At 45.9% G+C, this 27,454-nt stretch overlaps 1 protein-coding gene across 8 annotated transcripts in view; it reads left to right on the forward strand.

Moving 5' to 3' along the window:
* nav3 (neuron navigator 3) overlaps positions 1-27,454 on the forward strand; it is a 302,596-nt gene that overhangs the window by 32,848 nt on the left and 242,294 nt on the right. For all 8 annotated transcript variants that reach the window (XM_068586930.1, XM_068586937.1, XM_068586933.1 and 5 more), the window contains one exon: positions 10,033-10,489. In XM_068586930.1, the coding sequence (XP_068443031.1) occupies positions 10,421-10,489 (69 nt within the window). In that variant the 5' untranslated portion in view covers positions 10,033-10,420. The remainder of the gene's footprint in view (positions 1-10,032; positions 10,490-27,454) is intronic.

The raw sequence follows: 27,454 nt of genomic DNA on the forward strand, positions 1-27,454 counted from the left end.
TGTTGCTGCTGGCCTGTGCAAACACTCCTGATGGGACTTGATTGCCATAAAGGAAGCTATTTTCCCAGCCAGTACACCCCCACTACCCCTCCTCCCTCACACACACACACACACACACACACACACACACACTCCTCGCCCTGCTGTGAGGAGGGGAAAGATGATGCATTCGGCAATCAATGGTTGTAACGCTGCTGTGCTGTTATCCCTCATTTCTGCTGGGGCCTCGGAGTGATTTAGTGAGACCACTGGGGGAGGTGTGTGTGTGTGTGTGTGTGTGTGTGTGTGTGTGTGTGTGTGTGTGTGTGTGTGTGTGTGTGTGTGTGTGTGTCAATGTTTGTTTTCAGGCTGTGTGTTAGCATGTTCAGAATGCAGGGCATGGGAATTAGGCGTGTGTATCTGCATGAAACAAAAGGCGTGTGTGTGTGTGTGCACAGTGCCCCCCCCTTCCTCCTCCTCCTCCTCCCAAACCCTGATTCCTATCCGCCATACACCCCTCTGGGATGTAGGGTGCGTGTGCCCCCCCCCCCCCCCCCCCTCCCCTTACTTAGCCTGACAATCTGGTTTATTTAACAGTACGAGGCGCTCCCCTCAACACCACTTTGGGGCGTCGGCGTGTTAAAACGGAGCGAAATTGAGCCGCCATATATCACTTACGCAATTACAACCTTCACGGATCTATTGGTAGTAAAAGAGAGGTTTATGAAGCGCGAGCATGCGGCTGCAGGGAAAAGCGCTCAGAGGAGAGGTGTTTGGTTCTGGAGGGGCGAGGCGTGGTGAGGAGGGAGGGAGGGAGGGAGGGAGGAGAGGAGGGAGGAGGAGAGGGAGGGAGGGAGGGAGGAGAGGAGGTGAGGGAGTTCCACTGTTTGATTTGTGTCCTATTTCACTGCACTGTGCCGCCACACTTCTCCTTTTGACCCCAGTTGGGTTTGTTCTAGTGTGTGTGTGTGTGTGTGTGTGTGTGTGTGTGTGTGTGTGTGTGTGTTCAACAGGCCCACATGCCCATATTAGCCAACACACTCTCAAACCTCCCAAATGCCATCATGTGTAACTAAGATGGATCTCAACTCTCTCTCTCTCTCTTCCCCTTTTCTCGCTCAGCCTTTGAAAAAAAAGGAGTAGAAAAAGATCCTCCTTCCATGATCCGCCGCAGCATAATGAGATTTGATGTTAATCCCGACACAATATCACAAGATTACGCGCCTCCATAATGCTCCACGCGGGCAGCGCCGACGGTGGAGAATGGGTTTGGCGCGTGGAGGAGGAAGAGGAGGAAGAGGAAGAGGAGGGCTTGGCTGGATCGCAAGCACATTCATGTAATCTAAGTGTAATTGACTTGTAATGTATGTAGATGAATGGAGGAGCGGGGGGTGTTTTCTCTTTCCTCGTCTCGTCCTCCCCGTCTCTGAGCCGAGGGAGGCAGAGCAGGCACAATGAGGGAGAGAGAGAGGGAGAGAGAGAGAGAGAGAAAGAGAGGGAGAGAGAGAGGGAGAGAGAGAGAGACTGGAGGTTACCTCAGCGAGACAGAGAAGGAGACTGATGGAGCAAAGGCGACAGATTGCCTGGAGAGGCCAACGAGGGAGATTTATTTGTCTCCAAACTGATGTCCAATTCCTGTGATTAATGAGCGGTGAGAGTAAGGAGAGGGGAGTCGGCAGAGGAGAGAAGGGAGGCATTCACAGTGACTAAAGTGAGAGGGTCGCGTGAAGAACGAGATCGGATTTGTGTGGATTCATTTAAAAAATGCAGTTAAGAAAACACCGTGTTGTAATCCACTGTGGATTGATTTAGACAATTAGATTATAGTTATCCAGGAGAGTCAGAACATCGGCTGCGAGGCGCCGGCTCAGCTATCGACGTATGAAGAGTATTAGCGGCAATGGAAACGCTGCCGGTGCCGTGTTAAGCAGCGATGATAGATATTTGCATGTTTCTAAACCCTTTTTTTTCAAGTCGGTGAAAAGGCTTGAAGGAGAGGTCGACAACAGCATTTCTACTTCTGGAAACTCGCCTACATTGAGTCAATTAAACATTTCCCCGTGCGTGGCTGTGGCAATATGAAGTCCAGGCATGCGGCGGCTGAAGTCGTGAACCCAAGCGGCTCGGCCTCCAGCAGAGAGGTGGCAGTCGTCTGTGGTCGTACTCTGCATGACGGCGCCCGCCCTCTTCATCTGGAGGTTCACGCCCTCGCCTCTGGCTCCTGCTTCAGATTCCCCTCATCAACAAGACAAACAGATTCAAACACTCATCCCCACTCCAGCCACGAGAGCAGAAACCTGGAGACGAGGAGGGAGCTCGGCCTGGAACATTCAGGCCTCCTCGTGGGATGATGCTGTTGTTGATCTGTGACTCTGCTGCAGCTCGGTGGTTGTGATCATCGTGCTGTAATGATGCTCATACTTCTGTGGAGGGGGACAGCAGATAATCATCATGATTTGATCTGCGTTCTGTTCTCATGAGTTTTGCTTGTTAATCTTTTACGAGTCTGTGCAACTTTGACTCATTCTGTTGCATGTTTGTTTTACGTTGCACTTTGTGCTGCTCTTCTGGGACAAATGAAGTTGAAAGATGAAGTCAAATTGTAAATAGCATTTTGTGAGAAAAAGGATTTTAAAGGATTGCTTGTATCGTGGCTCTGCATTGCTGTTATTAATTGGTGGACTCGCTAACCTCAGACAGCCAGCAGCGTTTGGGGATTAGAGCATCGTAGTGCGTATTGGAAAAGTGTTTCCATAATCAATTACCCGATTGGCATATTGACATCTCATGGTCTCTTCACTAACATCCCGTCTCCTGGAAATGGCGCTCCCATTGAAGGAAACTAGGATTTTTTAATTAAAGGAAGGTCTGGGTCAGAGACACGAAACAAACTATGTGGTTTTTTTTTTCAATGGTAATTTTGTTGTGATTTCAAGCCTTTCCATGACACGCTCAACCTAAAAAAGTAGTTTTGTAAAAAAAGGAATGACAGATGCATTTGTCCTTAACATGCACGGGACATGATTTACACCACGATCAGACCATGTTTCATGACACAAGCACGTTGCAAATGTGAGCCCACTTCAAAGTGTGTTCCTCAACATGACCTGCTTTTAAGACATGAGGCTCTGCACATTCAATAACCGAGAGGAAGATTGGCAGCAGGACAACACAAACTAGTTCCACCGCAGCATGGCCCGGCCAGGCCGTCTGCATTTCAGAAAGGATGAAGGATAACTCATCGCGCTCGCTGGCCAGGAATTAGCCAACACCACGTCACAATGAAGTGATTACAGAGCTTAATGCTGCGGAGGCTGAGCTTTCTAAAGACACACAAGCCCTTCATGAATCTAAAAGGGGAAACAACGTAAGATCTGCCACGTTTGCTCTGTTATTAGCTCTCATGCTACCTCTCAGCATTGTGTTTCCCTGATCCAGTGGCGAGTGACATGATGTACAAGCTGCTAAAGTCTCAGCTTAACTTCTTTACTCCTGATTCAGTTGTTTTGTTTAATTGAGAAACCTCTCCGGTGTGACATTTAAAACACCCCCGGCCAGCAGGTGCTCGGCACAAACTGTTTTAGCCGTGAAGGTCCTCGTGTCGTTCCTGAGTCATTTTGCTGTCACCGGCAAACACTGTGTCATCGCTGGGAATACAATAAACAGCCGAGTGCCAGGAGGATGTCAGGCCCGGGCGAGTGTGTGGAACAAAACAAACAGCGGAGGATTGACACCGCGACATGCATTCCTCAAGCTAATGAGCTGCTCCTCCTCGTGTCAGTCTTCACCTTCACAATAGTGATTACCCTGTTAAAGAGAGCCAAGGAAGCTGCAGCGACACACACACACACACACACACACACACACACACACACACACACACACACACACACACACACACACACACACCAGCTACCCCCGTCTCTCCGCAGTTTCCCTGACAACCAAAATAGCCAGGGTCGTGTTTGGTGCACATTGTTGCTTCCATGCAAATGAAATGTATCGCTGAAACGTGATGCTACCTGCACATCGTCCATCACACACACACACACACACACACACACACACACACACACACGGGGTCGTTGGTGTGTAACTTTGCAGTGAGGACTTTGCGTTGCTTGCATTGACTTGTCGTGCATCTGTTGCTCTCTCGGTGCATCTCCAGACGTTGCTGTTGCTCGCTCGCTGTCACAGTTTTTACACTCTGTCAGTTTAGCTCCCGAGGCTTTTCCCCACCTGCACGACTCTCTCTGTCTCCTCTCTCTTGTTATTTCTCTCTCTAGGTGCGTTTCCATCCACCAATTTTCATGCTCATATTTCAATTTGCACATAACATAAACCCAGAGCAGAAACGACAAAAGGCTCTAATTATTTATCACGTCCTCTTCTTCTGCACTGGTGTGATGGTTTGCTGATTGGAGAATTATTATTATCTCAACGAACCAACGTTCAATAACTACATGATGCTGGTGGATGCAATCAAGCAGGCATCTGCATTTCTTTTTTGTGGATTTTCCCAAAATTCTGTTAATATTTGAGATATATTTGAATAGAAACCTGTCGCTCTAAACTCCCTTCTAGTCTTTTGACTTGTTTATTTACCAGAGACGACGCACATTCATCAACGTTTCAGTTTTCCAGCTAATTCTCGTCTGCTCTGCTCTTCAGTAAATCCAAACTACTTTACATCTTTCACGTGAACAACTTGTGTGAATATGAAAGCCTAACTCATGACTTGCTTAGCGCTTTCCAGAACTTTTTAAAGTATTCATCAGACATTTACATAATCCACAACACACTCTTCAGCAAATTGTGTTTATCTTTTAAACCCTTAATCAAGTATGACTATTAATATACAGTAGGGGAAGCCATCTTTCACTTCTAACCTCTCCTGCACAACCTTCATACTTTTGAAATTCACCAAAATGTGCAACATTTAAACATCTTTTCACCTTGTGAATGACAGGCAGCATCCACGGCATTGTCTGGGAGTTGTGAACCCTTTCATGGTTTTGTGAGTTATTAATTATAAATGTCCTGTTCTACGTTCGGGTGTACTGAGCTCCAACCTGTTGTTTCACTTCTGGTTAAAAAAAAGACAATATGGTGACAGCCAAAAAATGAAATGGACAAACAAAAACCAAGCGACAACCAAGATGATGAACTCAAGACGGTGGAGCTCAGTTCTGTATTATTGCATGTCAGTGTCTCACATGCTGTTATGTTCCTGGTCTTTATGGCTGGCTAGAGCTTCCTTCCCTGCACTTAACGGCCTCTCAGCTTTAGAGGAAGGAGCATTTCCTTGACCATCCACCACAGCATGCTCACCATCTATTGGCTGACTTCAGCTGATGCAGCAGACTGAAAGTGAGCGCGCGGCTCTCATCTGGAGTCTGACTGTCCAGCGCCTTGAAAGATTCACAGCGGTTGGTCGATCGTACATTTTGTCTGCAGCAGAACAACACACACACCTACACACAAACATATGGCCTCTGCAGGCTTGTTTATGTTAACACAGTACGGCAGTACACATTCATTAATATTTGCTGAAGCATCTGGTTTCTTTGTTCTCCCATATGGTCCCCATTGCCACGCTGCGCTGTAAATATACTGTAGGATGGTTATTGATATTTCATAAAGCTTCCAGTTCTTCCGTGAAGCGCTTATTGTTGAAAAGTGGGTGTATTTTCATGTTCTCGATATTTTGCTGCTTGTTTTCATTCCACCACACTTCCCTTATGAGCAGACCTTCTGCCTGTACTCAGTTGTCCACTCTTTAATGAGTCATTTGTGAAAGTGTGTTTTAATTCTCCTCTGATTTCCACACTGGAACTGCTGAGTGGTCAGCTCACTCCATTTTTTAATGCTTTAATGTGAAGCAAGGGATTCCTCTTGCATTTATTAGATTTATCAGTATTATTAATGACCCATTGTGGAGCCAAGTGAAGTATGGCGAGGCTATTACAAATGTTCTAATTACTAAGAATATTCCCATTACTCTTGTTCTCTCCATGCAGTTGTCTCCGTAGTGAATACCTGTGTGAGAATATTACTTTCCACTTTGTAGATTGTAGAAATGCATTTGAAAGCAACACAAACATACATATATATTTCATCTTAGCAGCCATATCACATGTGATTTTGATCGGCCTTGATTCTCACCGAGGCTGATGCAATGAGGTGTGTGTTGAAGGAATGCCATTAGGGCATTATAGTATTTTAATGCGATGGCGAGGCGTTCCTTATGTCTGACCTCTGACCTATTGAGGTGATGATTTACGGCACATGCTCGCCCAACCCCCTCCTACTCTCCCCGAGGAAATCAGGCTGGATCTATGGCCATCATTTACATCTCCTCGAATTAAGCCGGCAGTGTGTAGTTACGGCCCCGGGGCCCATGAATCAAACTTTATTGACCACTTGGAGAGTTACAGACACCCGTTGAATACCAAATGCCGGTGAAAGGCCACTGCGTGAGGGGGGATGTGGGCCAGCTGGAGAGATTGAAGGTGGGATCCGCAGCTCCTCGCCAGGCTGTGATGAAACCTCATAAATATGGAGATTTGGTTTCCAATAAGGCTCTTTACAACCGAAAGAGGATTAAAGCACACATTAATATTCTCTTCAACAACAATTACAAGAAAATGTTTGTCGAAGACACTGAAAGCATCCTGTTCAATTATTTATGATCTGACTAAATAAATGTTTCTGGTCTAGTTGGATAATTGGTATATCATTATTATACACATCCATAATGATTGGAGAGCAACTCTGAGCTAATTGTGAGCTGTGCACAGTTTGCTTTAATTGCTGTCAAGGACAAATTCATTAATTGTGGGAGAGTTTTTTTGCAATCTTCCTCATAGGTGCTTGATTTGCAACGCAGCGCATATCTAGTGGCTCCAAACAGCTCTTAACATGGCGACGGGTTAGCTAGCGGCCGCTGCTAACGGTGATATCAGTGTTCATTAACACTCCCACGATGATGTTGGAACAGCGTTATGAGCACATTGCAGAGAATTTGCTTTAACTTAAAAAAGTTAACGAAAGATTAACGTTTGGTTATTATCATTTCACAACCTCCATATTTCTGTGGTGCAGTTTTCAAATGAGAATTTTAGTTATTTTAATCATGCCATAACCTACATAGTCAATGTGCTGACAAGGAGATTGGTTTCATGTCAGTACTGTCAATGTCACCAGCTTTGACTACAACTGTCTCTGGCAGACTTACTCAGCTTCAGGTAATTACCATTGATTAGCAGACATGCGTGTGCTGCGTTGAGTATTGGCCGCAGCGTGTGCCGCTGACTCCAGCTCAGACAAACGTCACTCTGTAATATTTGGATGAGAGTTGGTTGTGTTTCTTCAGAAACACTAAGAGAGGTGAGTCTGTTTCCTGTTTAATGCTTTAGCTGATAGCGAGACATCAGTTTGAGACACGCAAGCTAGCTAGCGAGCTAACTTGTTTACATAAATTGTTGAGTTGTCAGGTGGAGGCAAAAGGCTGCCGGACAATATTACATTAACTTTTGAGATAAAATATAAAGTTAATATGCGATATAGAAAAATACATTCATAGAGTTTAATTTGTCGATAATAACAGACTGTTTTAACCCGTCACAGGAGGGAATCGTTAGCGTCATTAGCGACACCTCTGCCGCTTCTACGTCAACTCCAAATGCCTTCCATGAAAAAAGTCGACTGCCATTCAAACATTGGCAACCAGATATTTCCCTCACCGTGTTTGTTTCTATTGCTCCTCTGTTGCCACACAACGCATTCAGTGTTGAGCTCATTCTTCTAGGACTATTTGTTCATGACATTCATGTGAGTAAAAACCTTGCTGAATGGAAATTGCAACACTGAACTGCATTATTGATGCTTCCAGAGAGAAAGTGAGATAGGACAGTTGGATAGTAATAATGGAATAATGGTGGTCATTGTATTCCCATAAATTGCCTCCAATTTGTCATTCATCCACAGACCTTTTGTGGATTAGTATGTGGTTATAATCGGAGCATTCCCTCAACAAATATGGCTTGTTTTTTCACGATTCCCCCCCCCCCCCCTCCTATAACAAATAATACTAGCTAGATGCAGTAGAGCGATCTCCAGTCAGGCCCTTTTTTTTGTCTGCAGCGGTTGTCCTTGCCTCCACGGTAAGGGTGCTCTGTACCTGCTGTTGCTTGTCAGGAAAAGCAGATGGAGAACGACCTCTGACCACAGTGGCCTACATTGGAGGCCATCTTGTCACTCTGTGACAGCGTTGCCAGCTAACCTCCTCCTTGCAGCAAACAGAAAGTGTGCCATGCGACGCCCCGTGAGGTTTCATTGTTTCTTTTGTAATATTCAAGAAAAAGGAGCAAATTAGCACTCATGCAGTATGCATGAGTTTAGAAACCCCCCCTCCTTATAATTCCACTGCTGAGGGGAATAGGGAAGTCTAGGAGCAATACAGCTGTGCTTTTAGCAAGTTTAGCATTTTTGGGATGTGGTGTTATTGCCTGTGCCAAACTCCGTGGTGTTTCTAGTCTTAGGAGAGCACGCTTAATTTTCCTCATCACCTATTGCTGGAAATATTCCCTCTGCATTACTTGTTGTTTGAGGCCACTACATAATGTAATGGAACAGCATCCCCATGGTACTTGAAAGCAATGCTTTTCACAGCTTTTTTGCCAGCAGCTAACACTCTGGCTTTCAATGGAAAATCTCGTCGGGCTTCAGCGCTTGAATCCTGATGTCCCCTAAGAACCTACTCTGAGTTGGCAGCACTTGACATGATTGCCCTTAAGTAACTGACAGGGTCGCAGTGCTACATGGCACTCCGGAGCTGGGTAATTGTTTAGCGGCAAAGAAAAGATCTTGCCGGTGCTCAGGGAGGAGACGGAGGCAGAACACAAGGCAGGTTGGCGGTCGGCTGAGGAGGGGGGGGGCTTTTCCGTTGAAGCTCATCTCACAGCGCATTACCTTGAAGGGTTATTGGAGCGGTTGATTGGCTCCTGTGGACGGACGGTGGCTGAATTGCAGTGCAGAGAGTATTGATTTCAGTGACAGTGCAATCGTGTTTGTGCGTGTGGGGAAACTATATATATATATATGGCACTGTATATGTGCTAGTGTGGCCTGATTGCTCTGTCTCTGTGGCCCTCAGAAGAAAAGGCAGTTTCAGTTTGCAGGAGGTGTACTGTATGTGGGGCATTTAATGCATCAATATTTCATTGCGAAATGAATTGTTGCACCTTGGCACTTTAAACTACGGTTGAAATGAGCAAAAGCCTCTCTTGTAACCGCACGAGAAATATTACCAGTAGCTTAACTGCAAATTAAGACCACTGTTCCCATAAAGCTCACTTCTCCCCATCTCAAACCACTCAAATAGCTTTGCGTATATTGATTTGTTTAACTCACAATGAAGGGAAGTGAAGAAAAAGAACTTTTTCCTGAAAAATATCATTGGTGTTAAGAAACATTAACTCGTGCCATAAAGCATTCTGCAGATTTTTTGGCCCTAAATATCTTGAGCTTAGCACAAACACTGGAGGCAGCTAGCCCGGCTCTGTCTGAAGGGAAAGAGTACAAACTATTTTTTGGGGGGGGATTACTGTGTATATGTGACTTCCTGGAGTCCAGCTGGTTGTTTTTTCCCTGCTTCCTGCGCTAATCTAAAGCGAAAGATGTTTTTCCTGAAGTTTCATATTTGCCAGACGGGTTTGAAGCTGGATAGCGAGTAAGCTTACTTCTCAAGCAATGTCTGGGTTTAGAGTAAAAAAGAAGACAACAATCAAAAACAACAAGCAGCATGTAGCAGAAGCTTCCTCCTGCTCCCTCCCTCTCTGAGCACCATGGCAACATTAACTTTGATATGCAGATACCCTCGCCATTTGTACAGTGCAGCACCAAAGGGAATATTGACTTTTCCGAGAGGCAGAGAGCTTTTGCATTAATTGTTAAGCTAAAACTGTGCTTCTTCCTCTATTTTTTTCTCCCTTCATCTTTTTTTTTGTGCATTTTGAATTATAGCGAGCCTTATCTTTCTTGTTTCCTTAGATGTGGAGGGAAGTCTGTGTGCTGGAGCCGGGGATCGCACTCTGAGGCCAGGATAACCCTTATCTTCATGTACAACTACTCAACCTGCAGGCAAGTCATCTCTCCGGCGTTTCCTTCACCGCAGTCACCAGAATGACGCTCACTCTGTAGCCTTTCGCTACCTGTTTGGTATTCCTCCTGTTCCCCAACGAGAACTTCCCCGCGCTGATAACACTCAGACTCATTTTGACTTGAACCGTACCAAGCAGCACCTTGCCATGGATCGCCTGTGTCCGGGTGAAGGCGTGAGCCGGACACGGGCCCTCGTTGGGAAACTGTAGCCGTGTGGATTCTCCTCAACTTACTTCCCGTGATTTTACTCTGGAGTTACACGTTATTTGGACCAGGGATGGATGTACCGGAAGCCAGCAAGCATGGCAAGAAGTCGACGAGTCAAAAGCTGGAAGACCAGAAAAAGGTAGGCAAAACTTTTCTTTTCTTCGTTGTCTTGTAACCTTCTCTGCTCCGCGCTGCTCTCCTTTCATCTTCTCTCGCTATGTGTACGCGTGTGCTGCTTTTTAAAAGAAAAACAAATCAGAGCTTTGGCTTTCGCTGTATTCCACTTGTATGTGTGCGCAAGCCGAGGGATGAAAGTTTGTTTATCGCGTGCTTTGCTGTTCTCTTTACCAAAAAGAGAACGTGTTGGTCCAATTGCTGCCGTTGTTTGAATTCCCAGCAGCTCCTCCGTTCCATATCTCCTAATAGCTATTTATAAAGACGAATGTGGGTGGGTGGGGTGGGGGTGTGTGAAGGTGGAGTTTCTGCTCCCCCTCAGCGCCTCCAGTCTTTCATTTCACCTCATGTGGCCGACCCCCCACACGGGAATACATATTTACTCGCTGTTTGTGATGCTTTTTTAAAATTTTTATGTTAACCACTCTGGGAATACGAAGGGAATAATATCCATAAGAATGAGACAAATCCGTTTTTTTGGGGGGTGTAAAGCGGTATCATGCACGCTGATGGTCCAGGGCTCTTGCTTGTGGAGGGCAACAGCTGACGGTGAGCGTAGCGGAGGCTACCTTTTACTTTGAGTCTGACACCGAAACACAGTGACCTCGATGGGGTGAGATTCATCCGTGGCGGCGACGAGTGGATCGATGGAGGCGTCGGGTCGAGTTCGCGCCGTCAGCAGAATGTGGGATTTGAGGACAGCAGCAGCAGCAGCCTCTGTCATGTGTACTGGAAAAGATGAACGCAAACATAAACACGCACAGGAAGCATTTCTGCTGCTGTATAATCACCCGCACATACACAGAGACATACACACCTACCACGATGCATACACAGACTGTAACAGATAGTGGATGCACACACAAACACACGCTCTCCCCCTCTGACCTGATTCCTCTAATGAAGTGCTTTTGATAAGCGTAATGATTGTCCAGGCGAAGCCGGGGAACATTGCAGCGCAGCGAAGGCGCAGTAATCCATCAGGTCTGACATTTGTAGCACTATTAAGATCTCATAAAGAAGATGATTGTACTTTATTCTTTTTCTTCTTTTAGACCTGAGTGTCAGGGAGTGCTCTTTTCTCTTTTTTCATTTTTTTTTCTTCTACTCTTTAAAGCCACACAGACGTGCTGCCGCGTGCGCTGCCTGGCAACAACATTTTATACCTTTTTTTTTTCGACGAGGCACAAGAAGCGAGGTGTGTTCCTGCCCTTGGGTTTGTGATACAGTCTGTTTTTCTGGATGATTGCTAACAAGCTGACAAACAGAAATATCCAAAAATCACAAGCTAATACACACTTGTGGTTCCCCTCGGTGCCCTCTGGAGCTCTGGCATCAGCACAGTTTAATTCAAACAACAAAACAGAGAGCAGCATATTCTACAAAATGGAAGCTGATTTCTAGGTGAGGAGACCCTCCCTTGAAGCGGAGATGAGCAAAGAGAGACATCAAATATTCATCCGCTACGGGAAATGATTTGGCTCAATTCGGCTACCGTTTGGGTTTTTGAGGATGTGTGTCATGCCAAAAGAGAAGCTCTCCCTCTCCATCTTAACCGTTGTCTTCAGCTCAGGGACACGTGTTTTTGAGCGAGATGAGCTTTTTGGAAGGTTTTCCATATTCCCGGCGTTGTTTCTGCGGTTCCGGTGGGATTTGCGCCCGTAAATGCCCCGACTCGACGGGTTATGTCTCGTCCCCGAAGTCTCGTCCTGACTCCTCTGTCAGGCTTTATAGTTGAACCCAGCAGTAGAGAATTGCTGTACTTACAACACACGTTTGCAGAGATGTAGAGTGTCAGCCTCTGTCTCACTCCAGTGATTGCCACCTTTCACTTTGTAATGGGGGGATTATCTGTGCAGAATGGATAGACTGTGATGCAAGCCAGATCCGCGATACAGAGGAAATGGTGGCACAAAAGAATTCATGGAATAGCTCGACATGTTGTGAATTATGTTTTACTTGCTTCCTTGCTGGGAGTTAGATGAGAATCTTGACACCACTCGCATGTCTGAACAGAAATGTGATGTAGTAGCCAGGAGCCCTTGTTAGCTTAGCTTAGCCATTTTACTTTTTTTACACAATGTATTAAATGTACGGATACAACCAATTAGGCATTAAATGGGAGTTTGAGGGATGCAGATTGTGTCACCTTTATGCGGAGCATAGCTCGCTGTTTCCCTCGGTTTGCAGTATTGGCTCTAAGCTAATCCGACTGCTAGCTGTAGCATTATATTTAATGGATTTAATGGTCAATTTTCTCATCTTTCGGCAAGAAAGAAAAGTGTCTGACCATCCATTCAGGGCTCAGCTCCCTGACTGACTTCATGAGATTAGGTTTATTCCCCAGGCTCCAGTTAGACTTCTGTGTGTTTGTTTGTCTCTCCACAGCTGACCAACTTGGAGTCCACATGCAAGTTTAGTGACAGAAATATTGTCAACATGAAGTCGTATCTGTGTGGTGTTTGTCGTCCACCCCGGTGATTATTTAGAGGGAGATTACCCGCAGGATCTTTTGTGTCAAATGTCCTAAAGTTTCAAATCCCAAAAGTTGTAAACTAATAAAGAAGAAAGCCGCATTCGGCCTGCGCTCCTCCCTCCATCACCCAGGGAGTCTTTATCTTCTTCTCTCTCTCCTCTTCCTCCCACGCTTCTCTCTTTTCCTCCCCCTCGTTTTTTCCCAGAGGGATGGTGATTTTCCTTTTCCCGTTCTTTCCCGTGAAAGAGGAAGCAGCGGTTACGCTGGGGCCGCTCCCCTGACCCCGAGGATCAGGTGTGCTCATGGTGATTGGTTGTGTACGTGGTCAGGCAGGGGCAGCAGCAGTGTTGCTAAGGCATCTCCAGGATGTCTCATCATCCAATCACCTGAGAGCGTTTCTTTTACTCTAGCAAACCTTCAAACGGGCTTTCTCTTCCCCCGGTTCCACCAGCGCACCCCTGCCAAGCTGTTGTTCTGGGTATGCATCGTTTTCATGCTTTAACCATGCATTAAAGCCAACCCCACTGGGAGGCAGCCATCACTGGATTGTGTAAGAATTAACGGGCTCGGCCCCCCTGTGGACTGTCACATGTGATGGACTGCTCTCAAGCTCCGTGGGGGCTGGTGAGAGACGAGTGAATAATTTAACACCGGGTTGGTTTGTATCGCTGGGATCTGATGCGTGCCATCGTACCGTTGCAGAACACAAGATACAGCGGCAGTTGGTGTGATACACGCAGCATATGTTGACTGAATAATTCACCTGGCAGGTTCATATGCAGATGTGTCCTACACCATGCAGGGCTGTGGGAGGCCATGTTTGCCATCGGCTCGTTGGTAAAGGACGTATTGTTGGATTGCTGAATGAATCAGCGGGACTGAGTTTAGCCATAAAACATCTTAAAGTGAGTTTGTCCGTCTTCCTCATTGTTGATGGAAAATGCTGTCCACATTCCTCCCAATTCTTTCATCATCATTTGGAGAAGCAGCTTCCTTCAACAGCATGACGCTTCCCTGTAATCATCTCGTTCTGCTGGTTGGTGACATGCATTAGACATAAATCACAAGCTGGTGGTACATATGTTATTATTCCTGTGCATGTTTTGTTGTTATTGTGACGCGCACTCTGTGTTTCTTCCGTCTGTGAATGGCAGATTTGTGATATAGGCGTTCTGTTTGAGTGATGTTTAGGTGCCGAGGCTTCATGCCAAAATGTCAGTGTGTTACATTCGATGAATCCTACAAACATTGCCATTTACCGAGCACGCTCCCTCGATGTTAACCCGTTCAATTTAAAGGGCCCATCGGCCCCGAGGGGTTTCCTGGCTGTAAATGAGGCGGAGGTGCACTTGTTAGGTCAATGTGCTGCATTGTGACAGTGATAGGCTGAAGTCGTCACACTGTGGCTCTCTGGCTGTCCATCTGCAAGTTTCTGTTGTTATCCTACTGTACTGAAGTAACACATCTCATGACATGGTTTACTTATGTTTGACACCAAGAATATGACCACAAAGATTGAATCACTTTTACAACTTTTGTATTTGCTTCAAAAAAAAAGTTGATCGAACATAAAAAAAAATCAACAACACCTATTTCCTACCTTTTACTGGTGTAAATAGACGCACATTGTCATTGAAGTCACAGTACGAGACAGCGGTCATGCACACACCGCTCACTGCCATCCTGCTATCTAAAACATTATACAACATTTTCCATAGGATTGATCACGGTTTGGGTTTCTTTGCTTTTGTTTCTTCTTTCCAAGACCTTTCCAGCGTAACGCTGTGGCCGATGGTGGAGCAGAAGCAGTCGCTTTGTGCCGTTCAGTAGCTTTAACTTTAGCACAAGCATGATATTAGATGCAGTGAACGCTGGAGCCTATTGGGGTTGCTGACAGGAGCTTCAACCTTTTGAGATTGGTGAGATACAACCTTGTTTAGTTTGAAGAAGAAGGTAGCGGCCAGAAAGGATTCTTGCTAGATTGACACTTCCTTATACAGATCGTTTTACACGTCAGTACTTTTAGTAATGATGTGGTGACATCCTACGAGAACTCCACCTCAACACACACACACACACACACACACACACACACACACACACTTGGCGAGAGATGGTACATCAGCAGCTCATTCCATGAGGAATTAGTGGGTTGAGACCACAGAATAAAGTCGGAGGGAAAACATGTCAAAACAGGACAACCTCATGAGAGCGGCATTCCCGGAGCAAAGCCTTAGAGGCAAAGTGATGAGAGTGGTGATGTCCAGGTCAGGCAGAGAGAGGGGGGAGAAAGATAACCAATGAGAAAAGGGAGAGAGAAACAGAGATGCCTCAGGGGGGGAGGACAAAATGACAGCAAATGAAGTCTGAGGGAGACTGCGGGATGAGCAAGAGTGGAAAACCTTAGTCTGCTGAGAGAGAGAGAGAGAGAGAGAGAGAGAGAGAGAGAGAGAGAGAGAAAGACCGGACATGGAGAAGGTTGAACCCTGCGACACTGCTGGGAAGCCGGAGAGCAGCCCCATCTGCGTCCCACAGCGACACAGATACTGTGCCTTCTGATATCCACGCTGCCATCAGATCTAGTATGTCCCAATACATAGTATGTCTCAGCCAGCATGCTTTTATTGGCCATTCTGACCCACAATCCTTTGCGCAGCAGATAGATGAGCAACAAGCTAAGGGTCCAAGTTGTAATGTTGCATGCAGCAGTACGCACTTTGTGAGGGCAGCCGCAAGTACGCACTGAAAGAAGAACAAAGTCTGCGGTTTGGGAACCCTGACAGCACCGGGCGGAGCTCTCTGGACACTGAATCACAGCTGGGTGGGGACAAGGACAAACGTCCTTGTTTGTCCTTGTCGCCAGCTGTTTGATGTTCTCTCGAAACACTGAATCGCAATTCTGACATCCGTGCAGAGTTTTCTGATGGCTCACCCGCCGAAGCACAAAGACACAAAGTCCTTGTTTTTACCCGTGAGGTCGTCAGCGTGTCCTTGTTTCAGACTTTAAGGATTCTCTCTTGTCTCCAACTTCATTCTTCATTTGTGTACACGCATTGTGGAATCCCATCGCTCTATTGGTCGATATATCTGCACAGTTAAAAAGTTACCTTAGGAGAAATGATTTGGACTTATACTGTATATGTTATATGAAGTTGCCTCATGCCGAAAATGTCATAACCAGATTGGAAATAAAGACAAAATGTTCAACACCGGAAACTTTAAAACTCCTAAAACCTGCATCAGAATTTCCCAGACGTTACCAAAACTTCTTCCAACCTGTATATAAATTTAACATGAAATACATATTTCAGAGGTTGGTACACAAATGCACATTAGTTATAGATGTAGAATCTGTTGCTCACTCCTAAAACACACCTTGGAGCTACTTTTTCTTTGTGTGCTCTGTGCCATTGGTTGCATTTCGGGGAATAAAAGTGTGTCATCAGTTTAGCAAATCAGAAACACTGTAGTCAACCACCAACACTGTCAGAAGAAATCCATTGCCAAGAGAATATTCTGGTTTATTAAATGTAAAACCTGAAATCCAATCGTCATACCCAAAACAGGAACAATCAATGAGCCATATTCATTTGTTTTGCTGTTATATTTATTAACGTCTATTAGATTGAACACACTCAGACCACCTCTCTAGGATCTGTTCAATCAAACTGGTGTATTTCCATAAATACGGCCATTGTGACCCATATGTACCCATATGTACAGAAGTATCTGATTTAATATAGAATATAACAAATTCAGTTTATGAACTTTCACTTATGTTGTATTTAATATTTATTAAATAGCTATTTTTAAAGGATCTTTTAACTCCCACACACCCCCTGGAGAGGTTCTCATGAACCCCCGGGGTGCACGTGAGAACCCCTGTTCTACATCATGCTCATGGGATCTGAATCAAAGCCTCCAGCACACGGAGGACTTTGCTCTTCTGATGTCAGAGAAGCACTCACTCAAGAGGAGATTAGATAAATGAGAAAAGACCGAACTTTATTCATCCTATCATCTGTTTTCAGTTTAAAAAAAGGGAAAGAAAACTCAACTATCCATCAATTCCTCTCTAACCTGAGAGGAGGAACTTACTCTGATGGCATCGGTGTCTCAGATGCATTTCTCCACTCTTAATAGAATCGGTTATTATGAAAACTAATTTCATAATTTACAGGCGTGATCAAAAATGTATTCCACGACAATGTCATTATAATTGAATTGCTATTTTTTTCAAATGCAATTGGGCTGATTTATCGTTGGGGTTGCCCTACTCTTTTGTAATGTGATTGCGTAATCCCGATTACATGTAATCCGTTACTGCCCAACCCGGCAGATAATCATTCATCGGGTTGAGCAAGGCAGTACGGACCGGTAACCTACAGAAATCCTGGGCGACCATCAAGTGTGTGACTCCTGCACGGCCTCCTCATCGTGCCACTGAGACGAGATGGCCCCTCCTGTTTACACATTGATCCACCAGGCCGCAGATGGAGCTGCATTATACCTATTAGCACCCCGTCTTAAATCACCCCGCTTTTGGACATGGCTACAGTCAGATGGGAAATTCAGATCGGATTGCCCTCGGCTACACGCGTGTTGGAGCGCATGCATATGCACCTCTGCCATAAACCTCCTGCAGAAATCCATGAGCTGTTCCATGGTCCGGCGTCCTGAATTATCACCTCGTCGTAAAGGCCACAAACAGGGTGCGAGGCCTTTAAATGGAATCCCATCACTCCTGCACGAGGAGCAACACCCTGGATCTGCTTTGGAGCCGCTAGCTATTTAAATGGTAATCACCTCTGCCGTGACGGTGATGCGACAGCTGCCGACGGTCCAGCCGAACAGTAAAATCTGAATTTTGAATATAAAATACAACATTTGGGCGACGCCTTTTAATGAAAACGTACTTTTAATCAAAAGTACCCTTGGTGGATCTGTATTCCGCAGCTGTGGCGGCAGCAGCAAGTGTACACTTAATTGTGTCTGAGCAACAAAGGAAACACTTTACATCACAGTGAGTGTGTCTTCCATGTGCCCTCTACCTTCTTGCTGCCTGATGATCTGATGTTGTACGGAGCTGGGATTGTTCTCAGCCCACGTGCACGGGTGAGCTTTGGCATGCATACGTTGACGCCGGGTGTTTCATGCATTATGCATGCTCGACACACAGCATGTCGACACACAGCGTGTCGAGACGAGACACAGCATGTCGGCATGTAATGATGTACCCCTCGAGTGTGGAGTAGGGCCGTGTGAAGAAGCAAGCCGTCTGCGCTAACAATGCCCGTGCGAGCACACCTGTAAGCAGGCGAGTGTGCCTGGATTGCATGCAGACGGGTTTTCTTCCACATGTAGTCTGAAGCTTTGAGGGTTAACCTGACACGCACGGAGGCGGTACGGGGTGTCGCTGTATTACCCCGGTGCCCCGGAGTGTCTGCATCAACATTCAGCATGCTCCCCACCTCCTCTGCACCTTTTTAACGGTAGATAACGGGATTATCACAACAGCTGGGGTCCGGAGAGGGGCCGCAGCACCGCAGGGTTGTGAAACACACCCTCATGACTGATGCAGGCTTGTTCCGGCCACACGACGGAAGACAGGATCACACTTTCATTTATTCCACCCTGGTGCAGACAGTCGTGCAGGTCACATCCTCTGGGGGCTGCTTGTAAGTGCTCTAACTCGAGAGCAACAGAAACACACACGGATGCCTCCCCGCTGCAGGTAGCTCGTTTCCCTTGCACGTGGAACGCATTGAGCAGCTTTTCCTCTCAGCTGAGATTTATCTTTGGATATATTGCAAGTCTTTTTGCACATTTCTACACCTGCAACTTTTTTGTGTCACCGTGTCTTCCAAATGAATTCACCGGGCCCGGCAAGTGTGAAGTTGCTGCTTCACCTCCATATCGGTGGGATTCAATTAGCAAGAGAGAATCTCCTGGTTTAATACCGTTAATGCCCCTGAACACTTCAGAATGAAATGGTAGATCAGAGGACGATGGTTACATTGTTCCTCGTGTGCAGTGCTGCTGCCCGTATACCTCGCGCTTTGTTGTGCCTTTGAGTCCAGGGCAGTAATTGATTGAGACTCGTCGGCTCTGCAGCAAGGACAGTCCTGCGGAGACGTTGAGAGCTCCCTCTGAAGATTTATTATGTCGGCGGGAAGAGGGTGATGGTAGGAAATCAACACGAGGTAAAGGCGTCTCCCTGTGCCAGGCATCTCAACACTCGTCTGTCATTAACCACGATGAAGTTTGTCAGTGTTTAGTCACTTGTTGAAAAGACATTGTTGCTGTTTCTCACCTCAGTCTGACCTTATAAGATGTGGAAGAGGATGTCCTCTGTGGGAGGGAAACCGACTCCGACTCATAGTTGGTTTGTTTCCAAGACAGACAAGTAAATGAATTTAAGATTTGATGTCATTTGTCCATCTCCATGTCACCATGCTCGCGCGGTGAAGACCGTGATGTTCTCACTGCAGCCGACCCCTCAACAGGACTCGCTTGGCAGCGCTTCTGAGGCCAAGTGGTCCCACCCCGTTTGTTCTGGTCCTCACCAAAATATGACAACCGCCCAATCGAACGGCTTTGATTCACATTTTGACTCATGACACCAAACTAAACCTTCTCCTTCTGTACAAACCATAATTCCCGTGTCAACATTCTGATAAAACAGAAGTCATAAATCCGGCGCAGAGAGCTGCCCCTTCGCTCCTCTGTTGCTGGGTTTTTTGTCCCGTCGTCTCCTGAGACATGTCCACACCTGCACGATGAATGAGCGTGTTGGAGAAGTGGAAGGAAGGTTGACAGCCGAACAATGGCCCAAACATTGACTTTGAGTGGCTCATTGTGAGCGGTGAAGATAACAGATTGGTCCTCATGTTATGAAAGCCGAGCCTTTTCTTCTGCTCCCTCTTTTGTGCTGCGACATGTCGGTTAATGGCATTATTTTGCAGAACGAAAATGTGTTATGACATCAACTGTATTGTCACTTAAAGTCTTTTTTTAGAGCAATGTTTGGGCATTTGATTGCCTGACATGATACATAATGTATGTTTCTTTGCCAAACAAAGCACCAGAATTCTCCAACGTCACATTGACTTTAAAAATATTGGTTAGGTTGTCAGTTATCAGGCCAGCCGGTTGTCTATTGGTCCGTGACTTGCTGCTTGCTGCCTTGGCTTTAATAAGCTGCACATCTGAGGTTTCTCTTTGCACACTTTACACAGCAGCTAAGTGAAGAGCTCCTCTTGCCTCTCAGATTGATATTTCTGTTATTTCTGCTCCATCTTCTGATTGCAGCGAAGCGCTCGGCTCCAAATATCTGTTTGCTTGTGAGGAGGAAATGTGTTGACGTACGGATCAGAGTCGACTATATGGACACAAAGCACACGTGACTTTGGGTGTAGGTGGTGTAGCTTTTAGAAGCTCCCATGCATCACAGGGCAGCCCGCTGCTCCTTCACAGAGGATGGGTCACATGCGGAGAAGAATTCGCCCAAGGGGATTAATAAAGGGTCATTTATTTTCTTTCTTCTTAAGGCTTTGTGGTAACTTGCATGACGAAATCAAATGGAAATCTTGTGGTTTTGGGGCAGAAAGAGCCGAATTAAGACGGACAGGAATACGATTGAGACATGCCTGGACAGATGAAGACGCAGGATATTCTGTGTCAAAAAGCCTGCGACATTGGGAAGGCTTTGGCAAAAAGCCCAGTTTGACCATGTTTTTGGTCGCCTTCTTTCCCCTCTGTCCCAGGGCGGTTCCTGTGGTCACTCCTCTCATTTCGCCAAGCCCCAATTGCACCATGGGAAGAGCCCCGAAGGTCACAACAAACAAGGCCTGCGCACAACCACATAATAAGCTTTTTTTCTCCGCAACATGGCCGACTGATCACAGAGGCCAGAGCTTGGCCTTGGTTGAAAACGCTCTCCCTGCCCCTTCAGATACACATGGTTTGGTGTTATTTGTGGGCCTCTTGGCTGAGGGACGGTGTGGTACTGTTCCAGTCAGTCTGACAACATGATGCTGTGGATCGTTTCCCTGCTGGGAATGCCCAAAGCAAAGCATTTGGTGTTCCACTAATTCATTTAATGATGAATTAGAAATCCACTAAATGAAGCAAAGATCATTAGAGGCGAGTAAGTGTTCAAAACTGATTCATAACCTGATTCTCGTTGAGTCAGCTGAAGCTGCTTTTTCCTGAATGGATTCAGAGGGATTAAGGTGGAGACAGCAGATAGCTCTTATGCTCAGCCGAGAGGGATGCAGAGCATGAAAAACATACTGTAGTACAAGGTTTTGATTTAATCCCCAGCTTCTCTGGGATGGAAGTGAGGTGGGCGTGCTAACCAAGGGCCTGCTAGGAAATGATGACAGGACCCCTGGTCAGATGTGTGGCTTTGGGTGCACGTACTCACAGTACTGTACGCCATCTCTTTCGCTGCTTTTCTGGATAAGGGGTGAACATCTCACCATCGAGGAATATTCTATAGCCACCAGGCGGCCACAATAAAGCATAAACGTCTCTAAACTCATCTTTTGTATTGTAGTTTTGCCACAAAAGAGACAGTGATTGTTTCCATCCATCTGTTTTGGGTTGAAAATGGAGCTACGTTTGGAAGGAAACGTGACTAGTGTGCTGTTTCTCAAGCCACAGGAGTAGTTCAGTGCGGCTGAATGTTAATTTGTATCTTTCTGTGGTTCAAAATTTGAGGTTGCCAAGTCATTTTAGGAAGATTAAAACAAGTGTCACAGGGTCAAAATCACCTCACTTGTTAGATCCTTATGAGAGGATGAATATCCTGGAAGTCGGTTTTCTGTCAGCCATTGCAAGGATCTGTGATCGTCTTGGCTCCCTCTGCTCTCAGAGAAGAGCACCCACATCCTGGTTTGTGCCGAAATGAATCAGATTTCCTGCAGAATCTGAGCTGCTCGCTCTGTAACACGTTGCATGGAAGCTGCACGAGTCTTCCGGTTTTCATGATGATGCGCTTGTTTGATTATGGTCATCAGAAGCCTCACATGAATATGGTGGTGTATTTATTTGACCATGAATGATGTAGAGCATATGAAGTGGTTAAGTCCATGGACTGCTTTTTAGATTGAGCGGGGAACAAGAAGAAAACAAAGAAACAAACCTTTTCCGCCGTGTCATTATCTCCGTCGCCCCGGGTTTCATTTCCAACTTCTAAAGACCGGGTCTGAAAGAAAAATGACAGACACTTACAATTTCAAATTTCACAGATTCATGGTTGTAGTATAATTCTGTCTCAATCTTCAAAACACAAGATTGAGATTTTTTTTTTTGCTCTTGGTACGCAATACCAATGACGCAATAAAAAATGATGTAATAAAGGACTTTTGATGAATTAAATACACAATACTTTACAGCAGAAAAGTCACTTTTGTAGTGTTCTGTGAACAGAGATGTCCTCTGTGTTTCAAAGCACATATAATCAGATCCACTGCACTGTTTTCTGTGTATTCTTTGTCCTGTGATATTGTCGGTTTGATCTCAGTGCACCGGTACCCTGGGGATCCTGACGCCTCAGTTGGAAGTCTTAATTGGATACGGTTTTGTAATTTAGCCCCTGCATCCGTGTTGGCTCACTCCCAACTTCATTATAATATTTTGGTAGTGTGTGGACGGCCTGTGAACTGGCCCTGTGGCCTCAACTCCATGATCACTTAATGAGGTGGACCACTGTCACTTTCACTATGAATGTTAATCATGTCGGGGGGAACTAGTGTAGCCTTGCGTTTGGCTAAACAAAGGGAATACTGGTTCCCATTTATATAAAGCAAGAGCAGTAATGCCCCCACTAATCACATCGTTACATGTCCCCTCTTGTGTGATAGACGTAACATCACCCAATGGTATGTGGTCTCCGGTTTTGAAGACTTCAGTATTTAGTCGGCATCTTGGATTTTGTCCGTTGCCATTTTGTTTTTTGGCAACCAGTGAACGGATGTGATCGTATTTAGACTGTGTAGGAGGGATGTTGAGATGCTGTATATGTCAATCACACAGTAGCACCGCCCTGAAGCATAGCCTCTAAGTCTATTAGACTCTAAATGACCATAATGTACGAAATGAACATCATGCTGTATTGAAGAAGACTTTGAACTAGAGATTGAGACATAAACGTTTCCAATATTTACTGAGGGAATAAATCAAGAGAGAAGTAGTCATTTCATCTAATTCCTAATAACTTACCGGCATTGGCGAATCTATTTTTTAGGGGTTCATGCTTTTCATCCCCGTGGTTTTAGCTTGCCCCTCCTCTCTCGCTGAGGACCAGAGGGGCTCCCTTCTTTCACTTCACACATTTCACCAGTAGGGGGCTCTCCAGCGAAGACACGGGAGGGAGATGATGCGCCAGACTAAAACTTATTGAACCCCAGCTCTGAACTCGTTAACTAGTCAACAAACCTAGCAGTCTGACAGGTAGTCCACAGCAACAGATGTGTGTACACTGATTGCTCTGTATATTGGCAACCCCGAAGATTGCTCCACCGCTGCTCATCTACCACTAAAGCTCGGTTATTCATGCTAAATTGAACCACTTCCCTCAAACGCTGCGTGCCAGTTGGCTCGAGGTAGAGCTTTGCCTCAGTCAAGCAAGAATGGTACCTCAGACACATCCAACATCTGGCTGCGTTTTAGTAATCGCTCGCTTCTCAAAGAGTTGTGAGAGGAAAGCAAAGGAAGGAGAAAGTCCTGGGCAGCAGTTTTTTTGTTTAAAGGAAACCACCGCTGTATTACGCTGACAACACAGACAGGGTGGGATGACTACGTGAGCGCGATTAAGTGTCACTGCGAGTTCAACCGAGTAGCGACTTCTCATAAGGCCGACACCGGAGGAACTGTGGGAGACGGATGCTCCTCAGAGAATATGATGAGAAATGACTGGAGAGGCTCTTGAAGTAAAGTACGAGACGTGACAATGGGCGGGAGGGAAAAAAAAGGTGAAAACTAAGACGGAAAGTTTTGGAAGAGATACGACTTTTCAGTCTTTGGCAGAAGATGGCGACAAGACTTGGGAGCTGATATGTTTTAAATCAATACAAATGTTACTCTTATTGATTTCTGCCAGAGCGAGAAATCTGAAATAAGATGACACACTAACTTTATAGCAAATGGTTTCCACGACAGACGTACTTGAGGAAATGTAGAGTATCCACTTTGGAAATGACAGCGGGCAGCTGTTGTATGGAAAACTGATCCTCCGTCAGTTTCCTTTGTATCTCTCCCAGGTCACTTTCCTCTATGCAGATACCAGACCTCGACGCTTGAGTGTAAAACTGGAAAGACGGGAGGAAGAGCGTAGTCCAGAAGCTTTCCAACAGAGCCGGGGATACACACCATAGACAACCTGCTGCGAGGAACGTTCAGGAAATAGTTTCCATTTTTTTTTAAAGCCTGGTTGGATTTGATTTAAGGGATCGCTTTTCCAATAAAGGTGGGACACATCAGAGGGAGCATAGCAGGGGATGAGTTTAACAGAATTAGGAATGGCCTCTTTAATTTAACAGAAACATACCTTTCAGAGTGCTAACAGACGGCCAAGTGTAATGAATCACAAAGCATTAGGCCTGTGCGGTGTCGGCCACATGGTGAGAGGCAGCAACTCTTACCAGACGATACTCGTCCATGAACCAGTTTGACTTATTTCTCAACCGCACAGTACATAACGTTAATAAAAAACCAAAACAATGTTTGGCAGCGAACAAAACCAAACCGCACGCTGTGACAATAACAACAGAATGATCGCAGCTCACCAACCCGAGCATTGCATTATCCAACTGACTCTGAACAAAACGTTTGCTGAATTGTCCAATTTACCACGCGGGCCTACGCAAAAAAACAATGACTACTCTCCATAAAACTATCCATCAAATATTTGTTAAAGTGTCCTCATCGTGCGTAGACATGCAGACACGCTGGCTACGAGGAAATGCAACCCCCTCCCAACGCCACTGATGACGGGGGAGGATTTTTCCAAAATGAAGTGGATTTGCTGCCATTACCGCCATTTGTTGTCGTGTTATATCAGCCACGCAAACGTCTGGTGTTCCTGGCTGCGAGAGGAGACAGAAGTGGGGCAATAGGCCATGAGATGACCCCTGTGGAGGAGGAGGCGGGGCTTCTTTCCAGTCAGATTGCAGGACCCTTCTGGTCCCTAAATGAACACAGCATCCAAATGTACTCACGTGCCCTTTAGCAGGATGACCCTGTGTGTTGCTCTGCATTGAAATGTCAAATGCTCTATTTACCTTTTTCTCATTTATTACTCCTGATTATTTTCTAAGGACACACAGCTGAAATGTCAGACACAGCCGCGGCAGCGACTTAGCCAGCAGTCCACAAAAGCCGTTGCCAGGTTTACTGATTACCATCGATTCACCAGTCGTGAGGAAAGCAAGTCGTGCTTAAACAGGGCGCCGCGCTGTCACCTTTAATCCAGCACGCGCTCTCTGCAGCCGTGCGGGTAAAGCAGACCTCCCAGCAGAGAACACACACATTGATCCCGGGAGTAGTTTTTATTGCCCTGATTGCTTCCAACAGTGCACCCTCGGCCTCGCGTCGCCTCCCGAGTATCGACTCTGCCGGATAAACCGCCGTGCGTCCGGCCTCCAGAGCCAGAAATGTTCCCGCTCGCTGCCGGGAAATCCAACCCGACGATAGTGAAGTGGCACACGTGTCCTCTCTGCTGCACCTCCACTGATTTCGATGGCGAGGCTGCACACTTTGTCTCTTTAGCTCTTTGTCGAGGTGTCGTGCGTTTCCTGCGGGCAGACGGGGGGCTGGTGGAGCATATGTGGGGGAGGCAGACGGTGTTGACGGTGACCCACTTCCCAGCATGCTCTCCTGTGGCGGGTGACAGACCTGCACTCAGCTGGAAGAGTGACTAATGCTCACCTGCTATCAGGGAGACCGCTGACTGACGCGACAGGAAAAGCACTAATGCTATGCTCAGCTTTGTTGTCACATTTTAACCTGGGGTTTGTTTTTTTATTTGTTTTTATTTGCCGGTAAGGATTGTTTTTGTGAATTACAGGTAAAAACACATCTTGACATCTCAAAATAAAGGTTACAACCTGATTCATATAGTTTAGCTTAGCTACTAGCTATTACCATGCCCACAATGATCTACATTCAAACGTCACATTACATAAAAAGATCCATTATCAAAGCATCCCATTGCAATTGCAAATGTCCTTGCTGTTGTGGGTATAATAAAGGATTATGTTATATTATCTTATGCTGTTAAAACAATTGGTTACAAAGAGTCCCAAACTTTCGCTTCTCGACCTCGTTTGACACAACGTTAACTTAAGAGTCCAGACATTATTTTGACCTTCAAGTGACTGAATCTGTGTTTACTGAGATCTATAAGTTCAGATGGATGTATTTACTGGTGTTATATGAGGGAGGTCATTTTACCAAAGGCAAGTCCAGACGGGTTGTCTGTCAGTACGTAAGACTCTTTCTCAGGTACTTGGTATCTTGGAAGACTCCAGGAATGAATGTCATGTTGGTGGTCAGAGGTCGCTGTGACCTTTTTATAAAACACCTTCTTGGCCACAACTCGAGAATTCACATGAAAATGATAATTAGGATCAAATTAAGTGATAACATTTGCATTTGGTATATACGTTTTGGTGCCAAAAACAGTATTAATATAGTTTATAGAGTCAAACCGGTATCTGTGGAAAAGAAAAAAACCTTTGAACTTTGATTGGGTCAGGGCTTTTTCTACTGACAGTCATGGGGGTTTGCCTAAAAATTGGCTTAAAAACAAATTACATTTGTTATTTGGATGCAGCACAAGAGTTCTCACCACTACCAGTCCAACTGAGTGAGGGGATTTGAACTGAGAAAGTCTGGACTTCATGTCATTCGTGGCACTCTTAACATTGCTAGCAAGGAAATGTGTTTGCTAAATGAATCCTGTCAATCCTGTTGACTGGAATTCAGGGAGCATGTAATACGACTGCAGTTCAGGAGAGTGAACGCAGATCATTCTGTACATCAAAATGTAAGACTGCTCATCATATAGATTAGTTTATCACATGAGTAACTCGGAGGAGGTTGCTGTGATGGCGGGGTCCATGCCACGTGCCTGCTGCAGCCAAAAAGAAGATGAAGCGCTTCCAGGTCTGTTTTGCAGTTGCCACTGAAGCGCAGCAGTAGTTTAACGACACAATCCACCATAAGAAAGTGACTTCCGCGATGGCTTCTGCATCGCGAGCCTTCATATTTACCTGTCAGCTGGGGCGACGGGCGCGCTGGTCTCCCGGCTGCAGAGGCCAGGCGAGGAGCCAGCTTCTGGACTGGCAGGGCAGCTCATTAGCCTTCCCCTGCAGGCGTCCGCTCTGCCGCCCGGGCTCTGGCAGAGAGGCACAGAGAGCCACTCCACCTGTGCAAGGACAAGCGCAA

This window comes from Clinocottus analis, unplaced genomic scaffold, assembly GCF_023055335.1.
Source record: "Clinocottus analis isolate CAN_PGR_092001 unplaced genomic scaffold, fCliAna1.0.p SCAF_20, whole genome shotgun sequence".
Classification (NCBI taxonomy): domain Eukaryota; kingdom Metazoa; phylum Chordata; class Actinopteri; order Perciformes; family Cottidae; genus Clinocottus; species Clinocottus analis.